This window comes from Geotrypetes seraphini, chromosome 13 (assembly GCF_902459505.1).
Source record: "Geotrypetes seraphini chromosome 13, aGeoSer1.1, whole genome shotgun sequence".
NCBI classification, from domain to species: domain Eukaryota; kingdom Metazoa; phylum Chordata; class Amphibia; order Gymnophiona; family Dermophiidae; genus Geotrypetes; species Geotrypetes seraphini.
Window position 1 is genome coordinate 61,245,378 of NC_047096.1, and position 21,922 is coordinate 61,267,299.

Here is a 21,922-nt window from a genome sequence, read left to right on the forward strand (position 1 = left end):
TACTTGAGATTTTTCACTCTGCCTCTATAGTACTTCACAGTACTGTTTAGCTCCCTCTACAGCAGGGGTCTCAAAGTCCCTCCTTGAGGGCCGCAATCCAGTTGGGTTTTCAGGATTTCCGCAATGAATATGCATGAGATCTATGTGCATGCACTGCTTTCAATGCATATTCATTGGGGAAATCCTGAAAACCCGACTGGATTGTGGCCCTCAAGGAAAGACTTTGAGATCCCTGCTCTACAGTTAGTACCCAAGCATGGAGAGCCACCCAATACAAGTGAAGTAGAGGCACCTGTAGCAAAAGCCGCAAATTGTTCTGCTCAAACAGTAACCTAACATTATCATTAACCGCCAACATAGGCTTATTGGGAAAACTACTCCCCAATAAATGGGGCATCCAAGAATCAGTTTGGAAAAGCATAAATAGATTGACAACTGTAATTAGGCACAGTAAAGATAGAGCGAGAGTCTAGAATGTCTCACCTATCTACTGAAAAAGAGCTTACCAAGGAAAGTACATAATCTCTTTTTCCAGTGCAATAGGTGAGACATTCTAGACAGTAGGGACGTATCAAAGCAGTCCCCCAACAGCTAGGATGGGTGTGCTGCGCTGACCCTTAAGACCGGGGACCCAAAGGCGGAGTCCTGTCTAGCCGCCACATCCATTCTATAGAAATTGGCAAATGTGCGCAGTGAAGACCACTTGGTCGCTCTGAAAATCTCATCAGGAGAGACAGATCTAGCTTTGGCCCACAAAGAAGCCACACTCCTTGTAGAATGCGCCTTAACTGAAACAGGAGACTGTTTCCATGAAAGAATATAGGCTGACAAAATGGGCCTATGGATCCATCTAGAAATCGTGGGTTTGGAGTGGACAAAACTTGTTGGTACTTCCAAATAACGCAGCAGAATTCTGCGCACATCCAATTTTTTCAATAGGTGGTCCTGTGTCTTGGAAAGGCAAGCACATGTCCTGATTAAAATGGAAAGCAGAAACTACCTTAGGTAGGAAAGAAGGAACTGTCCAAAGAGAAATCCCCATCTCCGAAATGCAGAGGAAAGGGTCCCTTCAAGACAAAGTCTGAAGTTCTAACATACAACGCAACAAAGTAATGGCAACCAGCAAAATGGTCTTGAGCATCAAATCCAAGAGATAAGCATCATGAAGGGGCTCAAAAGAAGCCTTAGTAAGGCTAGACAAAACCAAGTTAAGGTCTTAGGAAGGGAAAGGATGCTTAACTGGTGGTTGGAATCTTGTGACATCAGGATAAGATGCCAAGGAGGACTGACAATCCCAAGATCTAAAACAGGAGAGTCCAGCCACCTGGCCCTGAAGAGAAGCCACAAAGAGGCCTTTATCCAAACCAGCCTGAAGAAAGGTGAGAATCCAAGAGACCGGAGCTGAATAAGGGTCCACATGGTCCTGGGCACACCAAGGTTAGAAGGCCTTCTATGCCTTAGCGTAGGCCAACACTGTGGATGACTTCTTAGACCTTAGCAGAGTATTCACAACCTGGGCAGACTAGCCTTTTTGCTCTAAGGCTCATGCTCAAGAGCCTTGCTGTAAGAGCAAAGTGACCTGTGTCTTCCATGGAAATCGGGCCCTACATGAAGTCTGGAAAGGCACTCAGTTGAAGGCTGTGACCTCTGCGTAAGCACATCAGATCTGCATACCAAGGTCTGCGAGGCCAATCTGGAGCCACCAGAATGATGAGGCCCTAATGGGCCACAATACTCTGAAGGACTCAGTCAATCATCAGCCAAGGAAGAAACACATACAGGAGGCCCAGCCAGGTGTACACCTGGCATAATTTTAGTCACATATATCCCTCTATGCCTCTCATAAGGAGATGTGCATCTAGTTTGCTTTTAAATCCTAGAACGGTTGGCTCCGCAATAACCTCCTCTGGGAGAGCATTCCAGGTGTCCAACACTCGCTGCGTGAAGCAGAACTTCCTGATATTTGTCCTGGACTTGTCCCCCCTCAGCTTCAGTCCGTGTCCTCTTGTCTGTGTCACACTGGACATTGTAAATAATTTTTCTTCCTGCTCTATTTTGTCAATTCCTTTCAGTATTTTGAATACTTGAAAGGGGGGCAAAATTACATCACATTAAAAATAAGAAAATGGGGAGAGCAGAACAGACACAACTGCAGCCATGCATGCAGAAGGAAAAAAACTGTAAAGGGAACTAAACAGCACTGTGAAATATTATAGAGACAGAGTGAAAAATCTGGAGTGGATTCCTCGTGCAACCATGTGGCTAAAGGGAAATAACCCTACTGTCTAGAATGTCTCACCTATTGCACTGGAAAATATGTTATAAAATGTTTGGACCTAATAATAAGCCAGTGGTGGTAGGCGACTTAAGACGCTGACTTCTGTGGGCAGAATTTGGCCTGGATATTCAATGCCAGGCTAATCCGGGCACTGGTATTGAATATCTAGCTCTTGCCTGGCCACATGAAGCCATTAATCAGTGTGAGTACCCGAATAACTATCTGGGTAAGTTAGAACACTTATTTCTGCAGTCCTACTTGCACGGATAATTATCTGTGCATCAGCACTGAATTTCAGCAGTACCTGGATAACTTTGAGGACCACCCTGCCTCCATCCCTGGCTCACTTTGGCACTAAACAGAGTGCTGTGGCTGTCAAAGCAGATATTCAACTGCACTTTCCAGTTACCTCCAGGCTTGTCAGCTTGATTTAACTGGAGAAAGAACATTATTAAGATAACTGGTGTCTTTAGTAGGTTGTGATTCTAAAGAGGCCTAATAGAGCACCTGCCGCCGCACTCTGAGGCTGTGAGTTTGATTTTCAATGCAGCTTCTTCTGACTCTGGGCAAGTCACTTAACACTTCCCCAAGTACAAAATAAGGACCTGTCTAAAATATGTAAACCACTTTGATTGTAACCACACAGAAAAAGAAGTATATCATGTCCCATCCCCTTTACCATTCTATTGATTGTTCAGGTCTCCATCTTTTGCCTTCTTTTTCTTTTCTCTTCAGCCATCATGATATAAGATTGTCCCTAATTTACTGCTTGCATTATTGGCATAGGGACCCTTTTACTAAGCTACAGTAAAAAATTAGGCTTAGCATGTCTTAAAGTGGGACTCCCACATGCTAAGTTCATTTTTAATGTGGCAGTAAAACAGGAAATGTAGGAGTAGCCTAATGGTTAGTACAGTGGCCTGAGAGCCTGGGGAACTGGATTCAATTCTTACAAAAGCTCCTTGTGATTTTGAGCAAGTTGCTTAACTCTCTGTTGTCCCAGATACAAAATATGTATCTGTATATAATATGTAAGCTGCTTTAATTGTAACCACAGAGAGGCAGTATATCAAATCCAATCCCCTTTTCTTCATTAATTTTTGACAGTCCTGTGCTAATTTTTCCATTAGTACACAAGACTAGCATAAATATTGATTTAGGAGCACTTAGGGTCAGATTTTATAAACAGTGCCGCTAGGAAACCTAACGACACTTAACTTAAATCCATGTGAAATTTAATTTTTTTAAATTGGTTAAATGGCATGGTAATTGATCATGCCATTAATAAAAGTAGGCATGGTTAGGGGCAGAAAATAGGTAAGGTAAACTGAGGCATCGCTAGGCATCCGAGTTTGGCTATGGTAATATCTGGCCTAATGTACTGGTGCCTACTCTAGGATACCTAGTGATGCCTAAGCCCGCTTAGGTGTCGCTAGGCGTGATTTTATAAAGGATGCCTAGAGATTGATTGACAACTGCACAGACCAGTTAGGTGCAATTAGGCACTATTTATAGAATCAGGCCAGCTGAGGCCAGCGCAAGCAGCAAGTGGAAGATGCTGATCATGCCAGCAAACATTTAAAGAAGTACGTGGGGCAGAGAGGGGAGGAGAGGCACCTGAGAAGATTAAGGAGGGTGGGGGCGAAACAGTACACTGTTCAAAGCGCAGCGGACAAAGCCACGCCAACAAAAACGTTCCAGACATATGTGCCTCGCCAGTTCACCCTATTTAAAGCCTTTTATGCTCTGAGGGTGTGTGTGTGTGGGAAACCCCCCCGACTACAGTTAGAAGTGCTGGAGCTCCCATTGGGGCGGTATCCCCCCACCCCCCCAAATGGGAGCGACACGACTTCTGACGATGATTAAATAAGGTTGAGGTTGGTAAAGTGGGTACTGAAATAGCTGTGTGCTATAAGAGACCGCATGATCCCATTCCAATTGAACCTCTGATGTTTCTAATACACTTGTATACCGCAAATACCATTAAGTTCTATGTGGTTCAAAAAGACTAATAATAGAAATGAATAAACATACTATATATAACCAAAATTTCTTAAAAAGCTACATCTTTAAGGCACGTCGAAATTGTTGGTACGAATTTGAGATTTTGAATATGTGAGTTAAATCCCTAGTCCCTGAGGCTTCAATTGCATGCAAACATATATATTTGGGGGGGATTTGGGATGCTTTATAAAATTTAAAAATTTCTCTTCAAGAAATTTCTTGTCATGTTGTTACAGAAATTCATATGGTGAAATATCTATATTTTTATATTAAAGTCAAGGAAGCCCTAGTGCCCATCTTGGAAGGAATATTATACTACCCTTTTCTCTTTGATGGTTCATATACGGGGTAGAATAAAATTGTTGTATAGTTTTGAATCTCCTAACTATTTTGATATATATTTCACCATTAGATCCAGCAGGGATGCCTCCTGCAAAGGCTTGCTGAGGCCATTCGGGTCAAAGTTAGAATTCAAGTTTCAAGTTTATTTGAATTTGATGGTTCGCTTATTAAATATTAAGCGAATTACATAATAAAAAAGTTAAAGCATGAGGCAATGAGACAAGTTATTTAACTTTAAAAATTTCAAGGGGCGGAGATCACGTGACGCCATGAAGCAGGGCAGACGCTGACCGCGTTCTCTCCTGCCGCTTCCTCGCTCAGCCCCCTTTTATCGGCACCTTTTCACCGCGCCCGCCACCGCGTTGCCGAGCAGGCCAGTGCCTAGCGACCCGACTACAACCGGCGGGGTTCAACAGCCTGCGATGTCGGCGAAAACCCCGAGGAATAACCGGGACAAGCAGAAAGCGGGGGAAAGTAAAATGGCGGCGCCGGCTAGCCCGGAGGCGACGGGGAGCCCGGCGTGGGTGTCGGAGGTGGCTGCTGAGGTGACTGCCGCGATGGAGCTGGTGTTAGAAAAGCGGCTGCTCCCCCTTGATGCTAAGCTGGAGCGTGTGCAGGAGAAACTGGACACGATGGGGCAGGAGGTGTCATCTTTTCACCAGAGAGTGGAGGCTCTGGATGACCGCGTGCTCGGAGCGGAGGGCCTGCTGAGTAACCAGGCTAAAACTCTTGCAGCTTTGGAGGATCGTTTGGAAGACCTGGAGAACCGGTCGCGACGCTGCAATCTGAGGTTTGTTGGCCTGCCTGAGGAGTTGCCAGAGTCTGATCTCCGTTCCATGATGGAATCCTGGATTACTTCCTCCCTCACTCTGCCACCAGGCTTGGGGCCCCTGTGCATTGAAAGAGCTCACAGGCTGGGCCTTAAGCGGTCCATGATGGCGAGACCGCGGGTGGTGATTATTAAACTGTTGAACTATGTACATAAGCAGGCTATTCTTCAGGCTATGCGTGGGGGCCAGAATTTGACTTATAACAACAAGAGAATTTTATGTTTTCAGGATTACTCTGCTAAAGTTTCGCAGCAGCGTAGAGCCTTTGCCCCAGTGTGTACGGAGCTGATACAACGCAATATTCGCTTCGCCTTGCTGTACCCGGCGAAACTTCGGGTCCACAGCAATGGGACTACCACTTATTTTACCACTGTGGCGGAGGCGCAGTCTTTCCTGGCCCAGGAGCCTGCGGCGGGTCCCTCTACCAGTGCAATTTCATCATCCGAGGGGCCGCCTGAGTGAGGAGCTAACCTGTTATCCTGTGGATCTGCGCACCTGCTTGCTTGTTGACCGCAGAGTACCGCTAGCCCAGTTGCCATTGTTGTGTTTTTCATTTTATTTTTATTTTTTATTTTTCTCTTCTTGATATTGACCTTGGATGCTTGGAGGTGCTCTGAGCTCTTGTACATACATATGCATGCCTGGAGCCATTTGTGTTTTCTACTGGAGTGGAGAGCGCCGTGCCTGGACTAGTCCAGCGGTTCGGAGTTCAGCAGTCTGTGGGTCGATGTTTGCCGGCCGCAGGCCTGTGACCGATGTTTTTGAGCTTCTCGAGATGGGCTCTGGGCATAGGGAGCTTCGGAGCTTCGGAGACCTGGAGTTTCTCGTCCATATTTGTACTTTACTTGTTTGCTGCCTTCTTGTAGACTCTTTGGACGATTTGCTGTTTGGGTTCTATTGGGGCTCCTTTGGTGTGTTTTGGGGGGGTTTGGTTATAGGTTACACTGGGTGCGGGTGATGCGCAGTGGGGTGGGGGGGGTCGGCCTGGGTTCACCTAGGATGAATGTGGAGAGAGCTGGGGGTTCCGGTTGGGTTGGGATTAGTTCCTGCTTGTTATCGTTGGATGTCTTGCAGAGCTGGGGCTTGTTGGTCTTTTGGCCCTTGCCTTGGGGGGTTCCTTTGGGCTTTGTTGGTAATACCTGCTGGGTTTGGGTGTTGGGCAGTTGCGGCTTCTATGGTGATAGGGGTTGGGGAGGGAGTGGGCGTCAAATGTGATCTACTTTTCCTTCGGGGAAAGTCTTTCTTGGGGGGTTTCTGGGATGGGTTGGGAGTTGGGATTGGGGAACAGTCCGGGGGTGGGAGGAGTGGGGGTGGGGTGGGGTGGGGGGGGTTTGATTTTTGTTTCGTGGGGTGGTTTTAGTGTGGTGTTTTTTATTTTGTTTGTTTTTGCGGTGCCTGATTCCGGGAGGCCCTGGGGTCTTGTCTTGTTTTCTGCTGGATGCTGTAGGCTGGGGCAGCATCTTGGCAGCCTACTCCTCTTCATCACTTTTACACTGTATCTGTTCCATTTTTATGTCAGTTAAATGGTGAAAATTCTTACTTGGAATGTTGGAGGCATTAACTCGCCTGTTAAGCGGGCAAAAATTTTACAAAATTTGCAGAGACAGCGAGCGGATATTGCTATGTTGCAGGAGACACACCTTACTGACTTAGAACATGCTAAATTGAGACGGGGTTGGGTGGAGCGCTGTATTACGGCGGCCGCCGTTGGGAAGAAACGGGGAGTTGCTATTCTTTTTCGGAAAGCGGTGGCTACTCAGATTACCCCGGTGGCTATAGATGCTGATGGTCGTTATGCTTTTTGTACGGCGGTGCTTGGGGGGGTTCAAATGCTGGTGGGGTGTGTCTATGCTCCCAACGCTTATGATAAATCGTTTTACGCCCGTTTGAAGGCATTACTATTGTCGCGTGCTTCTCTTCCGATGATTGTGGGGGGGGACTTCAATGTTGCCTGGGATGCTTCCTTGGATAGATCTCGTTCATCTGGGGGTGGAGAGGGTACTGAGGCTAGGGGTCTTCCTCAGATGTGTCATCTTCTAGATCTCTTGGACGTTTGGAGACTCTTGCATCCGGGGGAGCGAGACTATACCCATCTCTCTCGCGCCCATGCTTCGCAATCTCGTATCGATTATCTGCTGGTTTCTCGATCGCTCTTTGCTAGGGTTCGAAAGGTGGAGATAGGGCCTTATGCGATTTCAGATCATGCATGGGTTTGGATGGATTGGGATTCGGGTGGGGGGCCTCGCCCACCTGGGTATTGGGCTTATCCGCTGTGGTTACAGGAGGACCCTAACTTTTTGCCCTATCTTCTAGGGGCGTGGAAGGATTATCAATACCATAATAAGCAGCATGAGGAGAACCCGGTTTTGTACTGGGAGGCGGCGAAGGCGGTCCTGCGGGGAGTGATTATTAGTTATGTTAGCCGGGTGCGGAAGACCAGAGATAGAGAGTTGTTACGTCTGTCGGACCTGATGATGAGAGCTCGGCGTACCTTTGCTTTGCGTCCTACGTCGGAAAACAGACAGAGTCTGCTTTCCTTGCAGGCGGCGGTTAATGCACTTTTGCATCAACGGGCAACTAAGTCTTTGGCTTACTATAAATACCGCTTATACGTCCACGGCAATAAGGGAGGGAAACTTTTAGCGCGTTTAATATCGCAAAGGGAGAGCCGTAAGAAGATATTGCACCTCCATACGGTAGAGTCTGGGCGGGTCACTAGTGATGCGGACATCTGTGAAGTCTTGCGCCGTTTTTATGCAACTCTTTATGCTCCACCTCCGGATTTGGGACTTTCTGGGGATCTCTATTTGGAGGGGCTTGATCTCCCGTGTCTTTCGGAGGAGCAGACGGGTCAGTTGAACGCGCCTATTGAGGTGGAAGAGGTGGAATTGGCTATAGCACAGAGTCCTACCTTGAAAGCCCCTGGAGTTGATGGGTATAGAGCTGAATTCTATAAACTTTTGCAATCTGAAATTGGGGCGCCACTGGCTCATATGTTTAATGTGGTGATCAATGCTGAGGCGATGCCTGAACACCTTAATGTAGCGCAGATTATTGTTCTTCCGAAGCCCGGAAGGGACCCTACTCTGCCAGAATCCTATAGACCTATTTCGCTACTTAATTTTGATGTTAAGCTGCTGGCAAGGATATTGGCTAACCGATTGGCACGGGTGTTGCCGCTTCTTCTCCATGAGTCTCAGGTGGGTTTTGTTAAGGGCCGATCGGTGGCTAAGAACCTGCGCAGAATTTTGATTTCTTTGGAGTATGCTTCGAGAGTTGCGGCGCCTTCTCTTCTTATTAGTTTTGATGCTGAGAAGGCGTTCGATCGCGTCCGTTGGGATTTTTTGTTTGCTACTTTGGCTAAATATGGGTTCGGGGGTCGTTTCGTTTCAGCGCTACGGGCATTATATGCTTCTCCACAGGCTTCTATGTGGGTAAATGGGTGTCGTTCATCGTTGTTTGAGATTCATACGGGAACTCGCCAGGGATGTCCGCTATCCCCTTTGTTGTTCGTGTTGACGCTTGACCCCCTCCTTCGGGATATCTATTCGAATCCGACTATTAGGGGGACTCAGTTGGGGGATCAGAGCTTTAAGGTGGCTGCTTTTGCGGACGATCTCCTGGCTTTTCTGTCGGACCCTTCTTCTTCTTTGCAGGCTCTTTTGGAGACCATGAGAGAGTATGGGGATTATGCAGGCTTCCGTTTGAATTTGCTTAAATCTGAGGCCTTGCCGTCCTCACAGGCACTGCAGGTTCGGTGGGGCGCCTCTTTTCCTTTACGCTGGGCCCAGGGCTCCTTTCGATATTTGGGGGTCAACATTTCGGTTTCCACGTCTCAGCTTTATTCGCTTAATATTCCCAAGCTTTTGGCTGATACTAAGGTCCAGCTGGAGGCCTGGGAAGGCCTCCCTCTGACCCTGTTGGGCCGCATCTCTTTGGTTCGCATGGTGATTTTTCCGCGCTGGCTGTATGTGATGCAGACGTTGCCGCTTCGTTTGTTGAAAAAGGATGTCAACGGTTTATATCGTTTGCTGTCCCGTTTTTGTTGGAATTCGCGCAAACCGAAGGTTCGTTTATCTTATTTGGTGGGAGGTTGGCGACAGGGAGGACTGGGACTTCCGGATTTTGGCCTTTATAATGAGGCCTGTTTGCTGCGCCATTTGAAAGACTGGCTCCTGGATGAACATCAGTATACTCCGTTGGATTTTGAACGGGCCTTCTATGCTCCTCATACCTTGAACAGTCTCTTACACTTGCCCGCTACGGATCTTCCCCCGGAGTTCCGTGCGTGTGTTTCGTTGAAGTCTATGCGTGCTGTGTGGGAGAGCCTGGTCGGCAGACTGGGAGGGGACCCGAGGGTGTCGAATCAACTTCCCCTTCGGGGGAATTTGGCCTTTGCGCCCGGCCGGGATAGCCGGGCTTTTCACGACTGGGCGGCCCGAGGCTTTCATCTTTTGGAACATTTGTTGACGGAGGAGGGCGGTCTGCAGCCTTTGGACGCTTTGAGGGATCGATTGGGTGGGGGTTGGGGAGATATTTTTGCCTATTGGCAGGTTAAGCATTATATTCTTTCCCTTCCGCAGGATCGCCTTGCTTTCCCGATGGGGGTGCGGCTTCGGTTATTTTTTGATGGGGTGAAAATGGCTTTTACTTCGGTGTCGGCATTATATAGGGCCTTGTTGGAGCTTATGGATACTAAGGAGGTGTCGCAGCTTAGGCGAAGCTGGGGTCGTGAACTTGGCCTAGATCTTGGTGCTTGGGATGTTTTGCGAGCGGTGCGTGGGGTCCCTTCTCTGATTACGGGGGCGGAGTATCGTGAGTGTTATGTTAGAGTGATTTATAGGGCCTATCTTACTCAAGTCCAATTGCATAAAATGGGAGGTATTGACTCCCCTTTGTGCTTGAAATGTGGCAGGGCCCCCAATACTTTCGCTCACTCTTTTTGGGATTGTTGGACTATACAGGTTTTTTGGAGGGCTATTGCTCGATATTTCCGTGGGTTATTTGTGAGGGCTATTGTGGGTACTGTAGAGCAGCTGGTTCTTGATCTTCCTGGGGCCTTTCGCGGTCTTCCTAGAGGGGGTAGCCTTTGGTGTCGTAAGGTGTGTCTCCTTGCTCGCAAATGCATTTTGAAATCTTGGACTGTCTCGGAGCCTCCCTCTTTTTGGTCCTGGAGAGCGCTGGTGCATAATTTGGCCATGTGGGAGGCCCGCGAGGCTGTTGGCCACCCTCGTCGCCGACGCCATTTTTTGCTTGTCTGGGGAGTTTATTTGGACTCCTTAACTCCTAGAGGGCGTAGTCTCCTGTTGAATCCTCTGGTTTAGCTGGGCTGAGGCTCTAGGCGTCTCCTGGGTTCGGGCACTGCTCCCTCTTTCTTTTTTTTTTTTTTTTTGTTTTCTTTTTCCTCTTTTTATTAGTTTCTTCTTTAGGGTTGTTAAGGGAGGGATGGGTGATTCCTTGGGTCAGCTGGGGGCCACCAGAACACGGGCCTTCAGTGTTTGAAAGTTACGTCTTTTGGCTTCTGTTTGTTGGGGGTGGGGGGAGGGGCTGTTTTGGGGGGGGAGGGTGGGGTTGGGGGGTTGTTGGCTTTGTACGACTTAATACTGCACGGATTTGGGCATTTTTGGAAGCTTAGCCCTTTTCAGTGTGGTAGTTGTTATTTGTTGCTTTCTTATTCACTTAATAAAAATAGATTTGAACATAAAAATTTCAAGGGGCTATGACAAACTAACAATACAGACGTACTAATATACACATAGGAAAGAACATTAGGAAATAAAAGTTACATTTTGCTGTTTCCCAGAGGGAAGAAAGGGGATATGTGATAGGTAGGGTAGAACATTAGGTGAGGGGAAGAAGTAAGAAGATATTTAGTCAGTTTAGTATTTCACGGAAAGATTCATTCTAAAGATTAAATGAGACTTTAAAAAGAAATGTTTTTAAATTAATTTTAAATGAGTTAAGGTCTTTTATTTCTCTAATATATAGCGGGAGATTATTCCATATAAGAGGAGCCATGACTGAAAAGATGTCGTGGCGTCTCGTTCCTATTATTTTCAGTGAGGGGACCATTAATAGCCCTTGTGTGTTAGACCGAAGTGAACGATTTGAAGTATGAGGAATTAAAAGTCGATCTATAAACTGTGGTTCATTAGTAGATATTGTTTTATGTACTAATAATGCTATTTTGTATGTTATTCGTTGATTGATAGGTAACCAATGAGATTCTATCAAATAGGGGGTTACGTGATCGTATTTCTTCCCTTGGTGAATTATTCTGATTGCAATGTTTTGTATTATTTGTAATCGTCTTTGATCCTTGTGAGTGATATTCATAAGAAGTGAATTACAATAATCTAGTTTGGAAATTATGAAGGAATGTATTAGGATGTTTAGGGATTTTGGTTCCAGATATTTCGACATTGAGCGAATTAAACGTAGACGATAGAAGCAACTTTTAACTGTATTATTAATGTGCTCTTGATAGGAGAATTTGTCGTCAATTGTTACTCCTAGTATCTTGAGTGATGTGAGAATTTCAGGTGTTATCGATTGAAAAAGGAATAGAGAGCTTTAAGCCCTGTTTGAATGGAAAGAGTAAAGCTTTAGTTTTGGATATATTTAGTGCAAGCTTGTTCTGTGTTAGCCAATTTTTGATTTTTTCCAATTTTTGATTGATTTGAGTTATTTTGTTGGAGTTTTCCAGGTTGACAGGGTGAGTTAGTTGGATATCGTCGGCATAGGCATACGTCGTGAAGCCTATGAATTGACTAAGACTGAGTAAAGGAGATAAAAAGATGTTAAATAGTAATGGTGACAAGATTGAGCCCTGAGGGATTTCATAATTATGTGAAAATGGTTTAGAGGAAGATTTATTAAAGCACACTGTCGAGTTGCGGTCGGATAGGAAGGAAGAGAACCAGAGTAACGATGAATCACTAATACCTATTGATTGCAACCTGTCTAAAAGGAGGGAATGGTCTATTTCCATGTGGGAAATGGCTGTTTTACAGGACTCTACTGTATACCCCTAAGAAGTTAATCCCTTTGCTCTACTGGGTCCCAATGTTCTCTAACTGGCCCAGAAGCTTGTACCATCATCTAGCTTCAAAGCTGTAAAGGCCACCTATTAGCATCTACAGGAGATAGAAATATTTAACTTCACTGCTTTCTTATTTGAATTACTACTATTACTACAACTACTTATCACTTATATAGCACTGAAAGGTGTATGCAGCACTGTACATTTTGACATTTATAGACAGTCCCTGCTTGGAAGAGCTTACAATCTAATTTGGACAGATAGACACAACATAAAGGGTTGGGGATGCAGAACCCACAGTGAAAGGAGTTAGGAGTTGAAAGCATTCTCAAAGAGGTGGGCTTTTAACTGGGCCTTGAACACTGCCACAGTCGGAGCCCACCGTAGGGATTTGGGCAGCTTGTTCCAAGCATACGGTGCAGAAAGGACCAAACACCTAAGGATACCCAGTGCTCTTATGGGACAAGGCATAGAAGTCTTTGTTCCCCATCTCCATTTGCTGGTTGACAAGGACAAACCCACAGGTTCTGGAGTAGTCTGGTAAGCATATGGGAAACCTAATACACAAGGTATGCGACTGGGAGTTTTGAGCTAGATAACCCTCTGTGATATTACAGCAGTCTGATCTACATAGGGAATGCAGTTACCTGAACTGAGCTTTGTTGAAAATTTCTTCTTCCTCAGAGGATTCTTTGCTATGTAACCCTTGTGCCATATTTTTCCTGCGTAGGGTATCCAGTGGTGCATACAGATCCTGAAGCCAGAGTGGTTTCATATTTCTTATAGAGGTAGCAGAAGGAGTCTATAACCGAAGAGATAATACATATTGATTACTGGAAGTTTAGATTCAATTTCACTATACTATGGAATAAAATAAAAGTCCATTTTGTTGGATATAACAGCAGTAACAAAGTAAGAAATGGTTTATTCTTTTTAACACTGCTTAATATTAAACTCAGATGTCAACTCAAATTTTGATTGTAAACAGATCAATGTTTAAAATGCCAAGGGGCTCATTTTCAAAACAGAAAAATATCTAATGTCCCAGGTTCCAGATTATCATCTAATTTATTATTGTCCCTATATTAAGATATTTTGGAACTCAATATGGTCTCAAGTAAATGCATTATTGGAAAATCATGTGGCACTCTCTTACGATACAGTGCTATTTGGTATGATGATGAGGAAAAAGAGTCAAATATCACCAGAGAATAACAAGCTTTTATTAGTTATGACAGGGGTTGCCATCCAACATATAACCAACAATTGGAAAAATCACAGCAACCTTAGTTATACTTTTTGGTGGAATACATTATGCCATATATTTAAAATGGAACAAGCAATAGCAATTCAAAGAGGGACATATACTAACTTTATAAAAATTTGGGGGCCATTGACAAAATATTGTACTGAATAGTCATCACTTCTTCTCTTCTCTTTTTCTTTTTCTCTTACGGCACACTAAAAAGGGGGGGGGGATTTGGAAATAATTTTACATAATATGTTATAATATGATATATAAGTTGTGTGTATTTTATTGAAAATATGATGAAGGGTGGGTGGTAGGGGGGGATATTGATGTACTAGATTTTTATGTATAGATATCAAAGTGATATTGTGGAATATTTTAGTGTAATATACTCTTTTGTGCACTTGTTGTTCAATTTGAAAACGAATAAAGAATTGTTAAAAAAGAAAAAAAAAACAGAAAAATGTCCAAAAGGGGCAGAATGATGTTTTTCTTGCCAAAACGTTCAAATCGCTATTTTCAAAACCCATTTTACAGATGGTTTTTTAAAATGCCTATTTATCTGCAGTGAGTCTAACTATCAAAAAGGCATTTTGGGGTGTGTTTTGGATGGGACTAGGGCAGGCTTAGGATTTGGATGTTTTTCTGCAATAATACAACATTGTAGAAAATGTCAAGGGCAAAATTTAGAAATTTGAGGCTAGACTGTTTCAATCTATAATAATAAAACGCTAAGCGTGCATGCGCACTCTCGCCGCATGTTCCCTGAGATCTGATCTGTCGGGATGTGGCCGGCAAGAGTGCGCATGCGTGCTTACTACTTCACCAGGACTCCAGGATGCGCAGAGTGGCGGCTGCCGGGAGGAGGGCTGTCGGTGGAGGGCAGACACCGAAAAGGGCTTGAGCATGCGCAGATGCTCAAGGCCCAGCCCAGGCAAGAGACGGGAGCTTGCTTCCACTCTCACAACCAGCAGAAGGGGTAAGGAGCGTGTTTGAGAGGAAGAGCGGGCGGATGCCGCTTTCAGCACAGGGGTGCGATGCGGTTCTCGCGGGGGTGGGGTGGGGTGTTGCAATGCCGGTTCGGGGGGTGCGATGCCGGTTAGAGCGGAGGGGAGGGGGTGATGGAGCAGCGCCGGTAGCCTCGGGTGGGGGGGGGTTTGGTGGAACGAATCAAAGCGAGTTTCCATTCATTCCTATGGGGAAACTCGCTTTGATATAACTTGATTTACGAGCATGCTTCTGGAATGAATTATGCTCGTAAACCAAGGTTCCACTGTGTATATATATATATATATTGAAAACAGAGAGTTCTACAGAATATATTATCACTAATTTCATAACATTATAAATGTGAAAGCTGTTACCTTTTGATTATCTTTAACTAACTTCTTCGCCTGCAGGAATTGCTTTAATTTCTTAAAGGGCCTTTAAAATATTAGAGAACAAAGAAACATTTAAAGCAATAAAAGTAACCACAACAGGACAAGGTCAATAACAAGCAGAAAAGATAATATTAGTCCATTATCCAGGAGAAAAACTTCACATGGACTAGAACATAGAAGAAAGATACCATTCAAAACAATGCAAGTTCATATAATGTTATCCTTGAGACCACGTGGAAACTATGAAAAATTGTAGGAAAACTAAGGGCCCAATATTTAAAACATTTTAACTGGGTAACATACATAGTAACATAATAGATGACGACAGATAAAGACCTATACAGTCTGATCAACATGATAAACTCATAAGGTAAGATGTGATACTACTTATGTACTATATACTTGATTTGTCCTTGCCATTTTGAAGACACAGACCACAGAAGCCTACCCAGCACTGGCTTTACTTCTCAAGTACTTGCGTTGCCATCTAATCACCATTAAGCTTGTTTGGTTCCATGCTTTCCACAAATTTTTAAATTCCATCACTATTTTCATCTCCACCACGTCCCACAGGAAGGCATTCCAGGCATCTACCCTCTTCATAAAAAGTATTTCCTCACGTTATTCCTGAGTTGTCCCCCTTGTAATCTAAATTCATGTCCTATAGTTCTAACACCTTCCCTCCTCTGGAAAATTTTCTAATAGACAATTTTACCACTGAAATTTTAAACCAGATATCTTCTATTATGACTCAGATAGAACAGTGGACAATTAATTTCAAACTGAAACTCAATACGGAAAAGACCAAACTTTTCTTGGCTAGTCCCAATGATAAAATAACAAACTGCTTCATCTTAATGGTCATGATTACCCGATTATTAAATCTATCAAAATTCTGGAAGTCACACTAACATTTAACACTAGCAGAACACACAATTTAGTGTACAAAAATGCTTTTTTACATTATGGAAATTAAGAACCATAAAAAAATATTTTGATCCTTTATTGTTCAGACTATTGGTGCAGGCATTAGTTTTATCTATTTTAGACTATTGTAACATCATCTATTTAGGAGCACCAAAAAAAATTCTAAGGAAATTAAGGATAATTCAGAATACAGCTGTTCGATTGATTTTTGGTTTAAAAAAGAACAACCATATTAGTCCATATTATTGTTTACTTGGAGGCAAGAGTATAATTCAAATTTTCCTGTATCTGCTTTAAGCTGATCTTGGGACTGTCTTCAGCTTATCTTTTTCATTTTGTGTTGCATAGACCATCAAGAGAAACTAGAAACTTCTACTTATTTGCTTATCCAAAAATTAATGGCCAGCGGCAGTAAGATTATGGTTGAGGATTAACCTTATCTTTTGTTCCCCCTACCTTGAAAATGAGTTCCGAAACGCGTCGGGAAGGGGAAGGGGAACCGATAAGGATTTAAGGTAAGTGATGCACTTTTAAACCTTTTTCTACATATAAGCTATATTTAAGCTATATTGAAGTTATAAAATATAAATAAATTATAATAAAGAGATAATATAAGAAAACAAAGAAAAATTCTTAAACAAATATATATTGAGTACTTTCCAGTTATGGGGAATGATGAAGAATCCCAACACCGCTGACTCGTTTTGAGGAAGTGGAATCAGAATTCCCATTGGATTGTATAAGTTGTTCTGAGCATAACTATTATTTAGGTTACTTATTTACAACTTGAAGTGAGTCATATCAGTTTGGTAGATGGCTCAAGCACAGACCGCTTTGCACAGACAGACAGAGGGAGGAAGGGAGACAGAAAGACAAGAAGAAAGACACAGGGGCAGGTGCACAGGGAACTGGTGTGGGGGAGGGAAATGGAGGGGGAGGGAATGCTGCTTCGGACAGACAGAGGGAGGAAGGGAGACAGAAAGAAAAGAAGAACGACACAGGGGCAGGGAGATATACAGAAAGACAAACAGACAAAGGGGGCCAGGGACAGAGACAGACAGAAAGAAAGACAGCGGGAGTCACGTCAGGAGGGGTGCGGGATGCCGCAGAGGGAACTTTTCCAATGGGTGCAACTGGGCGGCTGTCGGGAACCTCTGATCAGGGGCAGAGCAAGGTAAGTGTATCATAGGGATAAGAAGGAGGAGGGGGGAGAAAAAGGAAGGGACGCCTACTGCTGGACAGGAGGAGAAGGAAAGAAGTGCTGATGGACAGGGGGGTGAAGAAAAAGGAACGGAGGCCTAATGTTGGACAGGGGGAGAAGGAAGGTGCTGCTGGACAGGGGGAGGTAAAACAAAGGGAGAAGGGCTGCTGCTGCATAAGGAGAACTGTGAAGGGGTCGTGGTGGACACAGGGGAGGTAAAAGGAAGGGAGAATGGACAGGGGGAGCAGGCAAGGGGTGGTGATGGACAGCCAAGGAAAAAGAAAGAAAGAAAGCGGCTAAGGAGAGAGAGAGAGAGAGAGAGAGAGAAAGAAATAAAGAGAGACACACACACATATATTCTAGCACCCGTTAATGTAACGGGCTATAAGACTAGTTATTCTATAATGTATGTGTGCACCAATAGAAGAATAGTGATAGTTACTGTGGCGTGTCTGATGGCATCTCTTCTTTCTGTGTACTAGGAGCAGCTGTCCTCTGAGAACAAATCTGTTGAGATGAGTAAATAGCAATTATTAACAAGAATCCTCCACTTAGTAATACAGTGAGGCTGACTGACAAGGAGGGCAATTCTAATACAGTGTGCCTAAATATAGGTGCTATGAATGTACATAAATAACCAGAATACTAACATATATGCATATTTGTGTGTACTTATGTAAGTAGATACTAATATTTCATTTAGATCAGTGGCTCCCAACCCTGTCCTGGAGGACCAGCAGGCCAATCGGGTTTTCAAGCTAGTCCTAATGAATATGCATGAGAGAGATTTGCATATAATGGAAGTGACAGGCAAAGCAAATCTGCTCCATGCATATTTATTAGGGCTATCCTGAAAACCCAATTGGTGGTCCTCCAGGACAGGGTTGGGAACCACTGATTTAGATGATGTTCTATAAACTGGTATGTACCTTGCCCAGTAGAATACAAAATCACCCACATATTGAGAACTGGTTGCAGGGGCAGCGGTTTGGCAAAACTGCACAAATCATCTTTCTACATCAAAATCATGCAATCTATAACTCTTACCTCATTAGAACTACTAATGGTAGAAATAAACAGTGACTCTTTACAACACTCCATCTGCTGCATACTATTCTATATCCCTCCTGGAAAGTGGCTAGAAGCTGAACCACAGTTTTCAGGTATCATTTCAAGAACCGCTGTAAAATATGACTCCACTTTCATCATAGGAGACCTCAACCTCCACCTAGACTCAACCTTAAACCCTGAAATTCCTCAATCTCTAAAATGAGCTAGACCTCAAACCCTTGTTTTAACAACCCACACATGAAAAAGGCCATCAGTTAGATCTACAGAACTCACTAATGAACTCACTAATGACATTTCGGAAAATGGTAAAGACCCTCCTCTTCAACTAAAGGTCACCCTCAGTCTACACCCAACCCCTTAAACCCCACCTCTACCCTTCTTTCTCCATTCTAATCTTCTGCCAAAAATTTCTGTATAGTCTACTCTCAGTCTATACTCAAATAACTTGTATCTAAACTAAACTACTTATATTTAAACTACTGTTCTTAATTTGCTGTATAGTCCCTATATTTACACTGCTGCACAGTCTCGTATGGCCAAGTATTTAAATCTACTGTATAATCTTGTATGTCCAATTCACTCCATTGTGAATGTTTACTTGTAAACCGTTCTGAGCTACTGGGAGGACGGGATAAAAATCTAAATAAATAAATAAATAAATAAATAAATCTACTTGCCTCCTCCAGTTCAGCAAAAATCACAAGTTACCTAGAATTTAATTCCCTATCAAAGGTCAGACCACCTATTCCTAGAATTCAGCATATTCTGGAAAGAGATATGAATAACCAAACCAACCCCTCAAGTAGCCTCTTATTATAGAAACAAAATAGCCCCTGAATCATACTGGAATGAAATAGATAACTCATTACTATCCCTCCACATCCCTGACCAAGACTTCCAAGACCACTGGAAAATGATCAATAAACAAATTCTAAATGAACTACCCCACTCAAATGCAGCAAAATAATCATAAGATCATCAGAGAAGTGGTTCAACTTGGCACTTATGTCTCTAAAAAGAGTTGGTTGACAAGATGAGTGCTACTGGAATAAACAGAAAAACAGCACTACTGCACTACTGACACAAAAGAAGAACAAGTACCGCTCTAAACAGATCAGCACAGAAGATAATCTTAAAATCAATAAACTTCGCAATATTAGATAACCTAACCAACATGGACAAAGATCACAAATGGCAACAACCCTTCTATTCCAACAGCCTCAGTATTAGCTAACTATTTTAAAACAAAGATTCAATCCACATGAGACCAGCTACTTCCCACCAGTCCAGCTAGACTCACTGCAACAAAACAACCTATGGAAATACCAGCAGACAGATCTTGGAATGATTTTGAAGAGATTATATTCAAAGACACAAAACAGCTTCTCCAAAAATACTCCAAAGCATACTGCAACTTCAACACCTACCCACCTATCCTGACAACTATCACTTATAAACTGATCTTTTTGCCAAATCAAGAGGAGGAATTATCCTAATGCCCATTCCCAAGAACCCAAAACTCAGCCCCTCTGATGTGACCAGTTATCAGCCAGTAGCTTCCATCTCCCTTTTCATCAAAATGATGGAGGGATATGCTAAAAAAACAACTTAAATGCTCCTTATGTTTCAGTATTCTCCATCCTTCACAATCGGGATTCACAAAAAAATCACAGAACTGAGATAGTGGTCATGGCACTAACAACATATGGAAAGGAACTACTAAGCAAGGGTCACAGTGCAATTATAATCCAATTTGACTTAAGCAGTGCATTTGACCTAGTAGACTTCGATCAAAAGGTCTGAGATCTTCAGTAATTTTAGATTTAGCGGCCTGGTCCTCTCTTGGTTCCAAGGCTTCCTAATCACCCGCTGGGGGTTGTCCATAGGAACTGGTCTCTGACTGAGCAGGTCAAGAGGAATAGGGAGCTTAAGCTTCTGGGCCCACTGAAGACCAACAAGATCTGCACACCATGGATGGTGAGGCCAGTCCAGGGCCACCAGGATCATTAAGGTTTGGATGAGTCACTATGCTATGAAAGGTTTGCACACCATGAACCAAGGCGGGAAGATGTAAAGGAGTTCCTGAGTTGCCCAGAGCTGAACCCACACATCCAGACCTAAGCCTCCTGGCTCTATTCTGCGACTGAAAAAGCACTTGATCTTCTAGTTCTTGGCTATAGTCATCAGTCTGTCTGTGACCAGCCCCAAAGATGTACAATAAGATGAAACGCTCTCTGCGAAAGAGACCATTCTCCTTGGTCCTGGACTTGGTGACTGAGAAAGTCTGTTGCACATATTCTACTTTATAGATCCAAAGCCTCCCAAAATGGAAGAAAAATACTTCAAAATAATAAAATCGAACAGAACAGAGCAGAGCAGAGCAGAACACAACTTCTCAGTTCGCATGCACAAGGAAAATCTGGAGGGCACTATACTCCACTGGTGAAGGAGGAGGAGCTGAAAGATGTGATTGACACCCTTCTGCAACAGTTCACGAGCATGGAGTGATCACACTCCTGTGTAACATAACTATTATTCACCAGATTGATAAAGTGGATGGAATGGCTGGCTCCCTTATAAATAGAAGCTAAATAGATTAGGGCTATTTAGCTTGAAGAAAATGCAGCTGAAAGAATATATGATTGTGGTCGATAAATTTGTGAGTGGGGTAGAAAGGCTTTACAAAATATATATGTACAAGGCAACTCAACCTCTGGTCTACCTAAACTATTTCCCCAGGACTGTCGACATTAATTGCATAAAAGTAGGCACATAGGCCCTGATTCTATAAAAGGTACCTAAATGTTAGATACCAAGTAGTGCAGTGCCAAGTGTGATTCTATAAAAGATAGGCACACTTTATAGAATAACGCCTAATGGCATCCAAAGTGGACTTCGATGTGCTACCCTTAGGCATACCCTATTTAAAGTGCGTCTAAATCCAAAACAGGTGCCTACATAAGAAACATGCCCATGATCCTCCCCTAACCATGTCTTCTTTCTAGTAGGTGCTTACCATCCAATAAAGGGCAATTAATGTCAATTACGAGTTAACTATTTAAAAGGCTTAATTTGTGCTGATAATTGGTAGTTAAGTTAGGCGCCTAAGTCACCTAGGTATGCTAATCTAGGCACCTAACTATATAATCGAGGCCTCAGGGCCCGATATTCAGTGCTATTCAGCCGGACAGATAATACATAACTGGCTATCACTATTCAGCAGGGGATTGCTGGCTATCTCCTGCTAAATATTTTGTTTGGTGGATAGCCCACCAATATTCAGCGGTCAGATAGACTCACCTAAAAACAGATCTATTTTTAGCCACTGGACTTAAGTCAGCTAGCTACTGAATATTTGCTTAATTGTCTAAGAACATAAGAATTGCCGCTGCTGGGTCAGACCAGTGGTCCATCGTGCCCAGCGCAGCGGTCCCTAGGTAAAAAAAACAGTGCTCTAAATGAGTCCAGCCTCACCTGCGTGCGTTCCGGTTCAGCAGGAACTTGTCTAACTTTATCTTGAATCCCTGGAGGGTGTTTTCCCCTACAATATACTCTGGAAGAGCGTTCCAGTTTCCACACTCTCTGGGTGATGAAGA

At 43.7% G+C, this 21,922-nt stretch overlaps 1 protein-coding gene across 8 annotated transcripts in view; it reads right to left on the reverse strand.

The window, feature by feature from the left end:
- LOC117347653 (leucine-rich repeat-containing protein 37A-like) overlaps window positions 1–21,922 on the reverse strand; it is a 97,395-nt gene that overhangs the window by 387 nt on the left and 75,086 nt on the right. For all 8 annotated transcript variants that reach the window (XM_033918853.1, XM_033918855.1, XM_033918854.1 and 5 more), the window contains 3 exons: window positions 17,698–17,762; window positions 15,110–15,170; window positions 13,144–13,298 (listed from right to left, as the gene is read on the reverse strand). In XM_033918853.1, the coding sequence (XP_033774744.1) occupies window positions 13,144–13,298; window positions 15,110–15,170; window positions 17,698–17,762 (281 nt within the window). The remainder of the gene's footprint in view (window positions 1–13,143; window positions 13,299–15,109; window positions 15,171–17,697; window positions 17,763–21,922) is intronic.